The sequence below is a fragment of the Borostomias antarcticus genome (genome assembly GCF_949987555.1).
Source record: "Borostomias antarcticus genome assembly, chromosome: 27".
Classification (NCBI taxonomy): domain Eukaryota; kingdom Metazoa; phylum Chordata; class Actinopteri; order Stomiiformes; family Stomiidae; genus Borostomias; species Borostomias antarcticus.
In genome coordinates, this window is record NC_140260.1 from 876,903 (window position 1) to 889,402 (window position 12,500).

The 12,500-nt window shown below is 51.5% G+C and overlaps 1 protein-coding gene across 1 annotated transcript in view; it reads left to right on the forward strand.

The window, feature by feature from the left end:
- LOC311326415 (F-actin-uncapping protein LRRC16A-like) overlaps positions 1 to 12,500 on the forward strand; it is a gene marked incomplete at its 3' end in the record, with an annotated part of 173,673 nt that overhangs the window by 61,154 nt on the left and 100,019 nt on the right. Inside the window, 1 exon segment of the mRNA XM_084459308.1 lies at positions 1,961 to 2,034. Within this exon segment, the coding sequence (XP_084315434.1) occupies positions 1,961 to 2,034 (74 nt within the window).

Sequence of the window (12,500 nt, forward strand, 5' to 3'; positions counted from 1 at the left end):
ATAGACAGGTAACAGGTGACTACACAATAGACAGTGAGAATAGCCTACTGTACCATACGTCACAGGAAAAACAACAGTTAACAAACACAACAAAAGCTCATGTTCCCCCAAAAAGAAAAACAATACACATCTGATAACCTGAAGGGAGAATAATCTGTTTCCTCACTGAGAACTGAACACAGCTCATAAGGGTTCCTGTTCCAGTAGACCCCTCAACCTCCCAGACCAGGGACCACTAGATCCAGGGCTCTAAGGTGCCACCATTTTACTCACATTTGCGAATAAAAATTGTTTTGTGCGATCAGAAAAAATAATTTAGGAGCACACTGTGCGAGTACTGTTTTCAACTATTTCCCTCGCATTTTTTGCCTAAAATAAATCCATGCAAATTGGATCAAACTAGAGTCAAAGTTTCGCACACCAGTATACAAAACTACAAGTCCTACAACTTTTTGTATTTTATTTTAAGTCCCACGACTGCAACCTGCAACGCGCAGAACTCTTGTGATGACAGCTCAGCTGCCCTCACTCAAAAACGACTGTGCAGACGCCAAATGCCCCTGCCAGTAACGTTAACAAAATGAAGAAAATGAAGCCCATTCAATCATATTTTGCCCGGCAAAGTGGAACCAAGGAGAGAGAGAAATTCGGTGAAGCCCGGGGGGAATCGAATCAACTGTAACTCAAAAATCGCTGTTTACACAAAGTTCTATTGATTCAATTAGATTCACCGTAGCCTACCAGTAACTTACTGGATCCACATCAAAACGCAATGAAATGCCGTTGACATCGTAGAAAAGCAGTTTTTTTATCTTCTGAACTGCGTGTCATAACGATCCAATGACATGTTCCTTTGCATCTACATTAAACTAAGCTTTTCCACGGATTTTAAAATTTTTGAATCATTATTTGTGAATATATTGGGCTTTCTTCCCACGTTTATTCACGGCACCAGCAGCTATGGTTCATATCCCTGCCTAAGTTCGCAAAGCATTGTGTGAATTTTCATCTACCCCTCGGTTTCAAGTCAGCATCTGAAAACCCTTGTTTTGGAGGGCTGTTTGAACGTCCACTAGCCCTCGATATGCTCCCTAGCCCTAGAAGCTAAAAGGAATGGGACACACTACCCTACGCATGAACGTGCAAAATGTAGGGGTAGGGCCAAGGGCTGGGGCTAAGGGGGGTTTTGGGATTGGGCCATAGTCTTCATTAGGACCAATGCACCTGATGAAGTGTGTGGGAATAGTATAGTCTTCAATAGGACCAATGCACCTGATGAAGTGTGTGGGAATAGTATAGTCTTCATTAGGAACAATGCACCTGATGAAGTGTGTGGGAATAGTATAGTCTTCAATAGGACCAATGCACCTGATGAAGTGTGTGGGAATAGTATAGTCTTCATTAGGAACAATGCACCTGATGAAGTGTGTGGGAATAGTATAGTCTTCAATAGGACCAAGGCACCTGATGAAGTGTGTGGGAATAGTATAGTCTTCAATAGGACCAATGCACCTGATGAAGTGTGTGGGAATAGTATAGTCTTCATTAGGACCAATGCACCTGATGAAGTGTGTGGGAATAGTATAGTAGGAGAGGATGAGAGCTCCTATGGTGAGCAGGTAATAATTGTTGATTGTTGTTGGCAGTAGGCCTACTGTGTGTGTTGATAATAAAACTAATAAAAGTGTGTTATTTCAAATTTTTCGTTGCGCTCCTAAATTTATTTCTGTGCTCCTAAATTTTTTCATTTAGAAGCACATGTGCTCCCAGTGAAAAATGTTAGCTTAGAGCCCTGAGATCATGGCCAGGTCACTGGAAGCTATGGCCAGCTGTGTGTAATATTTGGCTGTAGATATATTTTTGTATACATTTTTATCTACTGAGATACTTACATTGGCGTCTGTGTGCATGTGAATCACCTTGACAACACTGAACGGCGTGGCTCTGCTTCCTCTGACAGGACGTGGACACCATCTATCTGACCCAGGACACGCGGGAACTCAACCTCCAGGACTTCAGCCACCTGGAGAACAGGTGGGTCACAGGGCTTAGGGCCTCACCTTATAATACATGACCCTACAACACATGACCCTACAACACATGACCCTACAATACATGACCCTACAATACATGACCCTACAACACATGACCCTACAACACATGACCCTACAACACATGACCCTACAACACATGCCCTTACAATACATGACCCTACAACACATGACCCCACAACACATGACCCTACAATACATGACCCTACAACACATGACCCTATAACACATGACCCCACAATACATGACCCTACAACACATGACCCTACAACACATGACCCCACAACACATGACCCTACAATACATGACCCTACAATACATGACACTACAATACATGACCCTATAATACATGACCCTATAACACATGACCCTATAACACATGCCCTTACAATACATGACCCTACAACACATGACCCCACAACACATGCCCTTACAATACATGACCCTACAACACATGACCCTACAACACATGACCCTACAATACATGACCCTACAACACATGACCCTACAATACATGACTACAATACATGACCCTACAACACATGACCCTACAACACATTACCCTACAATACATGACCCTACAACACATGACCCTACAACACAGGACCCTACAATACATGACCCTACAACACATGACCCTACAACACATGACCCTACAACACATGACCCTACAACACATAAACCTACAATACATGACCCTACAATACATGACATCACAATACATGACCCTACAATACATGACCCTACAATACATGACCTCACAATACATGACCCTACAACACATGACCCTACAATACATTACCTCACAAAACATGACCCTACAATAAATGACCTCATAATACATGACCCTACAATACATGACCCTACAACACATGACCCTACAATACATGACCTCACAATACATGACCCCACAATACATGACCCTACAACACATGACCCTACAATACATGACCCTACAATACATGACATCATAATACATGACCCTACAACACATGACCCTACAACACATGACCCTACAACACATGACCCTACAATTGTGATGGTTTGGTTAGGGACCCAGGCGCAACAGGAAAGGAGGAGGCAAGGAACGGTAAAGCCCGGAGGGGCGATTTAATAAGATAACACAAAGGGGGAGCCACAAAAGAGGATGCCAAAAAATATAATAGGATGAAATAATAGGAGCCACTAAACTGCCACTAAATAATAATAAATGTCCTTGGCTCAAGGGAGCCGGAGGGATCGGGAGGTGGAGCAGGGTGAGGGCTCTGCTAGCTGGTACACTCAGCAGAGGGGGTCCGGGAAACTGGAGAGACGAGGAGGAGAGGCAGGGTGAGTGATAGTAATCACAAACAGGGAACGAGAAAAAGCACTATAAAATACAGGTAAGTAAATCGTAGGCTAGGCTATACTTTACCACATAAAGGTTATGGTAAGATCTGGCGATGAGTGGAGTGTAGACCAGGTTCTTGTAGGGGTTGAAGGTGATTGCAGAACGAGGGACAGGTGTGGTGATGATAAATTGGAAACCGGTGAGTAGAGCCGCGCCCGCGTCATCGTCGGAGACGAGCGCGCCGTTCTTGTCTTTGCGCACGGGCCGATGTGCTGGGCATGTCGGGATCCGACTCTTCGTCACCGGAGTGGGAGGAGACTGCCGAGTCCGCGGAGCTGGCCGGTGACGGGGAACGCCCGGTAGTGGGGGGAAACTCCGGAGAGTCAGAGCGTTGCATGCCTGGGCCGATGCGACGTGCGGTAGAGCGCGTAGGACGCCCCGAGCGCGCAGCGGGCCCAGAGGGGAGAGAGGGAGGCGGTTGTGGAGGCGAGGGCATGCGAGCCGTAACAGGACCCCCCCCCCCGAGGGGAGCCACCTGGCGACCGACCGGGGGCGTCAGGATGGGCCCGGTAGAAGTCCCGGAGGAGAGACGGGTCCATAATGAGCTGCCTGGAGATCCAGCTGCACTCCTCGGGGCCGTACCCCTCCCAATCCGCCAGGTATTGGAAACCCCGACCCCGGCGGCGCACCTTCAGCAGCCGCCGAACCGTCCACTGGGGATGCCCGTCGACCATCTGGGGAGGCGGAGGAGCCGGGGCAGAAGGCATGAGGGGACTCGAGGAGACAGGCTTGACCTTGGACACATGGAACACAGGGTGTACCCGCATGGAAGCAGGGAGCTTAAGGCGTACCGCAGCTGGGTTCAGGACACGGTCGATCTCGAAGGGCCCAACGAAGCGCGGAGCCAGCTTCCTGGAGGGGACCTGGAGCGGAAGATCAGCGGTGGAGAGGTAGACACGTTGACCGGGCCGGTACACCGGAGCAGGAGTGCGGCGGCGGTTGGCCCCGCGGCAGGAGCGCTCGTTGGCGCGGAGCAGGGCCCTGCGGACCTCCCTCCAGACACGGCGACAGCGGCTGAGGTGGGCCTGGACGGAGGGGACGGAGGCCTCCGACTCCTGGAGAGAGAACAGCGGGGGCTGGTACCCGAGGGATGACTCGAACGGAGACCTGCCAGTGGCAGCGCTGGTCAGGGCATTGAGGGAGTATTCGACCCAGGGCAGGTCCTTGCTCCAGGAGGTGGGGTGGAGAGCCGACACACAGCGGAGAGCGGACTCCAGGCTCTGGTTGGCCCGTTCGGCCTGGCCGTTGGTCTGCGGGTGGTAGCCAGAGGAGAGGCTGATAGTGGCGCCTATCTCCCTGCAGAAGGCCCTCCAGACCTGGGAGGTGAATTGAGGCCCACGGTCTGAGACAATGTCCCTGGGGAGGCCGTGGAGCCGGTAGACGTGCTGGACGAGGAGCTCGGCGGTCTCCGCAGAGGACGGGAGCTTGGGGAGCACCACCAGGTGGACCGCCTTGGAGAACCGGTCCACCACGGTGAGGATGACCGTGTTGCCCCTGGAGGGGGGAAGACCGGTGATGAAGTCCAGGGCGATGTGGGACCAGGGACGGCTGGGGACCGGGAGAGGACGCAGGAGGCCAGCCGGGGGCTGGTGGGACGCCTTGCTGCGGGAGCAGACGGGACAGGCGACAACAAACTCCCGGACGTCGGACCTCATGGAGGGCCACCAGAACCGTCGGCTCAGGAAGGAGAGGGTGCGGTGAACCCCGGGATGGCACGCAAACCGGCTGGCATGGCCCCACTGGAGCACCCGGGACCGGACCGAGTCGGGCACGAAGAGCCGGCGAGGAGGGACGTTGGCCGGACTGGGATGGGCGCGTTGGGCCTCGATGTTCATGGTAACCACCCCTATGACACGTGAGGCCGGCAGGATGGTCTCAGGCTCCGCGGGGGGCGCCTCGGGCGTGTGGAGGCGGGACAGCGCGTCGGCCTTGGCGTTGCGGGAGCCGGGCCGGAAGGTGAGGGTAAAATCGAACCTCCCGAGGAACTGTGACCACCGCGCCTGGCAGGAGTTGAGGCGCTTGGCCGCCCGGATGAAGGTCAGGTTCTTGTGGTCCGACCAGACGAGGGTGGTGTGTTCCGCGCCCTCAAGCCAGTGGCGCCACTCCTCCAAGGCCCCCACCACCGCCAACAACTCCCTGTTCCCGATGTCGTAATTGACCTCAGCTGGGGTGAACCGGCGGGAGAGGAAGGCACAGGGGTGCAACTTCTGGTCCTCCACTGACCGCTGGGACAGAACAGCACCGATGCCTGTGTCCGATGCGTCCACCTCGACCACGAACTGCCTGGAGGGGTCAGGATGGAGAAGGACCGGAGCGGTGGTGAAGCGCTCCTTGAGTGCGGAGAAGGCGGCGCTGGCAGCCGGTGTCCAGATGAACGGACGCAGGGATGAGGTGAGGTGGGTGAGGGGAGCTGCTACCCGGCTGTAGTCCCGTATGAAACGGCGGTAAAAGTTAGCGAAGCCAAGGAAGCTCTGGAGTTGCCTCCGGGTAGTGGGTTGAGGCCATTCGACCACGGTCTTGATTTTGCGGGGGTCGGGTCGCATCAGGCCTCCCTCCACAATGAGCCCCAGGAACTCCACTGACGAGGAGTGAAAGGTGCACTTCTCCGCCTTAATGTACAGTCGGTTCTCCCGGAGACGCTGGATGACCATGCGGACGTGTTGGACGTGCTCCTCAGCGCTCCTGGAGAACACCAGGATGTCGTCCAGGTAGAGGACCACAAAAACGTCCAGCATGTCCCTGAGCACGTCGTTCATGAGCGCCTGAAAAACGGCGGGGGCGTTGGTGAGGCCGAAGGGCATGACGAGGTACTCGTAGTGGCCACGGGAGGTCTTGAAGGCGGTCTTCCATTCGTCCCCCTCACGGATACGCACCAGGTGATAAGCGTTCCTGAGGTCCAACTTGGTGAAGATGGTGGCACTGATGAGGGGTTCGAAGTTGGAGCTCATGAGGGGGAGTGGATATTTATTCTTGACCGTGATGTTGTTGAGCAGCCTGTAGTCGATGCACGGCCTCAGATCTCCTCCCTTCTTCTTAACGAAGAAGAACCCCGCTGCCACCTGGGATCGAGATGGTTGGATGAGACCCTCGGCCAAGAGATGTAGGTGTCCATGGCTGCTTTCTCCGGGAGGGAGAGGTTGTAGAGACGACTGGCTGGGAGAGGGGCGCCAGGGTGGAGCTCGATGGCGCAGTCGTAGGGTCGATGAGGGGGGAGTGTGCGGGCGCGCTCCTTACTGAAGGCCTCTCCGAGGTCGTGGTACATCGAAGGGACCGTGGAGAGGTCCGGAGGAGCGGGACGGGGCCGGTCAACCCGAGTGGAGGTCTGAGCAGCTCGGAGGCAGCGGGCGTGGCAGGTGGTGCTCCAGCTGAGGATGTGCCCCGAGCTCCAGCAGACATGAGGGGTGTGGAGTTCCAGCCAGGGCCTCCCTAGGATGAATGGAGCGTCGGGAGAGTGGATGACGAAGGGGCGGACGTCCTCCACGTGGTTTCCCGAGACTGTGAGGGTGAGGGGCAGGGTCCGGTGCGTGATGGGGCCCATGGGATGGCCATCCAGGGCGAAAGCCGAGAGGGGCCTCTCCAGAGGGGAGAGAGGGAGCGCCGCTTTGTGGGCGAACTGGACGTCTACGAAGCTCTCGTCGGCACCGGAGTCGATGAGGGCAGGGACGGAGAGCGTGTGCCCCTGCCAGGCGAGGGTGACAGTGAACCTGGCGGCACGGGTCCGGGATTGGGGATGGATGAGCCGGCTTACTCGGTACCCCCTGGTGAGTGAGCCTACTCTTTTTGCCGCCCTGGGAGGCGCAGAGGGACAGGAGTCGACGGCGTGCGCTGGGCTAGCGCAGTATATGCATAGTCCGTTCAGACTCCGGCGCTCACGCTCTGCAGGGGTCAGTCGGGTCCGGCCCAGTTGCATGGATTCCTCTCCAGCGGTGTTTGGGGGGGCGAGGGAGGCCGGGGCAGGCCGAGAGAGACCGGTAGAGGGAGGTGGAGACGGTCTGGGTGCGCTGTGGTGATGGTGCGCCCGCTCGCGCCTGCGTTCCCGGTCGCGCTCGTCTATGGCTATGGAGAGGAAGACGAGTTGGTTCAGGGTCGCTGGTCTGTCTCTTCCAGACAGGCTGTCCTTCATGGCGTCCCCCAGGCCCCGTCGGAAGGCGCTGTACAGTGCAGACTCGTTCCAGGAGCAACGGGCAGCGAGGATGCGGAACTCCGTGGCGTAGTCCGCTACTGAGCTGGAACCCTGGGTGAGGGCGGAGAGAGCAGCGTCCGCGTCCTGTCCGTGGACGTCGTGGGCAAACACAGCCCTGAATTCTGTCACGAAGGCAGTGTAGTCATGCATGTAGGCAGCTGCGCCCTCGCGACCCGCCATGACCCAACGGCGAGCCCGTCCCGTGGTGAGGTTGGCGATGTAGGCTATACGAGCAGACGCAGTGGAGTACATACTTGGCTGGAGATCAAACACGTACTCACACTGCATGAGGAACTCCCGGCAGAGGGTGAATGTCCCGTCATAGGGGGCCGGGGAGGCGAGATGGGGCTCCCGGTTTGGTGGAGCGGTGGGGTTCAGGAACGGAGCCAGGCGGGCACTGAGTGCGGTGACCTGGTCGGACAGGGTGCAGACCAGAGTAGCGAGGCCCCTCAGTCGCTCGTCCTGGGCTTGCTGTTGGGCGGATACCTGCTGCAGTTGCTCAGCTTGGGTCTGTTGGAGGGCTTGGAGTAGTCCGGGAGGTGCAGGTCTCTCCTCCATGTTGGCTGGGTCCAAACTGGCCAGATCTTACTGTGATGGTTTGGTTAGGGACCCAGGCGCAACAGGAAAGGAGGAGGCAAGGAACGGTAAAGCCCGGAGGGGCGATTTAATAAGATAACACAAAGGGGGAGCCACAAAAGAGGATGCCAAAAAATATAATAGGATGAAATAATAGGAGCCACTAAACTGCCACTAAATAATAATAAATGTCCTTGGCTCAAGGGAGCCGGAGGGATCGGGAGGTGGAGCAGGGTGAGGGCTCTACTAGCTGGTACACTCAGCAGAGGGGGTCCGGGAAACTGGAGAGACGAGGAGGAGAGGCAGGGTGAGTGATAGTAATCACAAACAGGGAACGAGAAAAAGCACTATAAAATACAGGTAAGTAAATCGTAGGCTAGGCTATACTTTACCACATAAAGGTTATGGTAAGATCTGGCGATGAGTGGAGTGTAGACCAGGTTCTTGTAGGGGTTGAAGGTGATTGCAGAACGAGGGACAGGTGTGGTGATGATAAATTGGAAACCGGTGAGTAGAGCCGCGCCCGCGTCATCGTCGGAGACGAGCGCGCCGTTCTTGTCTTTGCGCACGGGCCGATGTGCTGGGCATGTCGGGATCCGACTCTTCGTCACCGGAGTGGGAGGAGACTGCCGAGTCCGCGGAGCTGGCCGGAGACGGGGAACGCCCGGTAGTGGGGGGAAACTCCGGAGAGTCAGAGCGTTGCATGCCTGGGCCGATGCGACGTGCGGTAGAGCGCGTAGGACGCCCCGAGCGCGCAGCGGGCCCAGAGGGGAGAGAGGGAGGCGGTTGTGGAGGCGAGGGCATGCGAGCCGTAACAACAATACATGACCCTACAACAAATCACCCTACAATACATGACCCTACAACATATGACCCTACAATACATGACCCTACAACACATGACCCTACAATACATGACCCTACAATACATGACCCTACAACACATGACCCTACAATACATGACCCTACAATACATGACCCCACAACACATGACCCTACAATACATTACCCTACAATACATGACACTACAATACATGACCCCACAATACATGACACTACAATACATGACTCTACAATACATGACCCTTCAATACATGACCCTACAATACATGACCCTACAACACATGGCCCTACAACACATGACCCTACAATACATGACCTCACAATACATGACCCTACAATACATGACCCTTCAATACATGACCCTACAATACATGCCCTCATAATACATGACCCTACAATACATGACCCTACAACACATGACCCTACAATACATGACCCTACAACACATGACCCTACAACACATGACCCTACAATACATGACCCTACAATACATGACCCTACAATACATGACCCCACAATACATGACCCTACAACACATTACCCTACAATACATGACCCTACAACACATGACCCTACAACGAATGACCCTACAACACATGACCCTACAACACATGGCCCTACAACACATGACCCTACAATACATGACCTCACAATACATTACCTCACAATACATGACCCTACAATACATGACCCTACAATACATGACCCTACAACACATGACCCTACAACACATGACCCTACAATACATGACCCTACAACACATGACCCTACAATACATGACCCTACAACACATGACCCTACAATACATGACCCCACAATACATGACCCTACAATGCATGACCTCACAATACAAGACCCTACAATACATGACCCTACAACACATGACCCTACAATACATGACCCTACAATACATGACCCTACAATACATGACCTCACAATACATGGCCCTACAATACATGACCCTACAATACATGACCCTACAATGCATGACTACAATACATGACCCTACAATACATGACCTCATAATACATGACCCTACAATACATGACCCTACAATACATGACCTCACAATACATGACTACAATACATTACCCTACAATACATTACCTCATAATACATGACCCTACAATACATTACCCCACAATACATGACCCTACAATACATAACCCTACAATACATGACCCTACCACACATGACCCTACAACACATGACCCTACAATATATTACCCTACAACACATGACCCTTCAATGCATGACCCTACAACACATGACCCTACAATACATGACCTCACAATACATGACCCTTCAATACATGACCCTACAATACATGACCCTACAATACATGACCCTACAATACATGACCTCACAATAGATGACCCTTCAATACATGACCCTACAATACATTACCCTACAATACATGACCCTACAATACATGACCCTACAATACATGACCTCACAATACATGACCTCATAATACATGACCCTACAATACATGACCCCACAATACATGACAATACAATACATGACCCTACAATACATGACCCTACAACACATGACCCTACAATACATGACCCTACAATACATGACCCTACAATACATGACCCTACAACACATGACCTCACAACACATGACCCTACAACACATGACCCTACAATACATAACCCTACAATACATGACCCTACAACACATGACCCTACAACACATGACCTCACAATACATGACCCTACAATACATGACCCCACAATACATGACCCTACAATACATGACTACAATACATGACCCTACAATACATGACCTCACAATACATGACCCTACAATACATGACCCCACAATACATGACCCTACAATACATGACTACAATACATGACCCTACAACACATGACCCTATAACACATGACCTTACAATACATGACCCTACAATACATGACCCTACAACACATGACCCTATAACACATGACCTTACAATACATGACCTTACAATACATGACCCTACAATACATGACCCCACAATACATGACCTCACAATACATGACCCTACAATACATGACCCCACAATACATGACTACAATACATGACCCTACAATACATGACTACAATACATGACCCTACAACACATGACCCTATAACACATGACCCCACAATACATGACCCCACAACACATGACCCTACAATACATGACCCTACAATACATGACCCTACAACACATGACCCTACAATACATGACCCTACAATACATGACCCTACAATACATTACCCTACAATACATGACACTACAATACATTACCCTACAATACATGGCCCTACAATACATGACCCTACAATACATGACCCTACAATACATGACCCTACAATACATGACCTCACAATACATGACCCTACAACACATGACCCTACAATACATGACCCTACAACACATGACCCTCCACACATGACCCTACAACACATGACCCTACAATACATGACCCTACAACACATGACCCTACAACACATGACCCTACAACACATGACCCTACAATACATGACTACAACACATGACCCTACAACACATGACCCTACAACACATGACCCCACAATACATGACCCTACAATACATGACTACAATACATGACCCTACAATACATGACTACAACACATGACCCTACAACACATGACCCTACAACACATGACCCCACAATACATGACCCTACAATACATTACCTCATAATACATGACCCTACAATACATGACCCTACAATACATGACCTCACAATACATGACCCTACAATACATGACCCTACAACACATGACCCTACAATACATGACCCTACAATACATGACCTCACAATACATGACACTACAATACATGACCCCACAATACATGACCCTACAATACATGACCCTACAACACATGACCTCACAACACATGACCCTACAACACATGACCCTACAATACATCACCCTACAATACAGACTACAATACATGACCCTACAATACATGACCCTACAACACATGACCTCACAACACATGACCCCACAATACATGACCCTACAACACATGACCCTACAATACATGACCCTACAATACATGACTACAATACATGACTACAATACATCACCCTACAATACAGACTACAATACATGACCCTACAATACATGACCCTACAACACATGACCTCACAATACATGACCTCATAATACATGACCCTACAATACATGACCCTACAATACATGACCCTACAATACATGACCTCACAATACATGACTACAATACATGACCCTACAACACATGACCCTACAATACATGACCCTACAACACATGACCCCACAATACATGACCCTACAATACATGACCCTACAATACATGACCCTACAACACATGACCCTACAATACATGACCCCAACCCGGGCTCATATCCACTGGATTAACCCTCACCCTAACATTATGCATATGTGTTTTAAAAAATGTTGTAACAAAAAA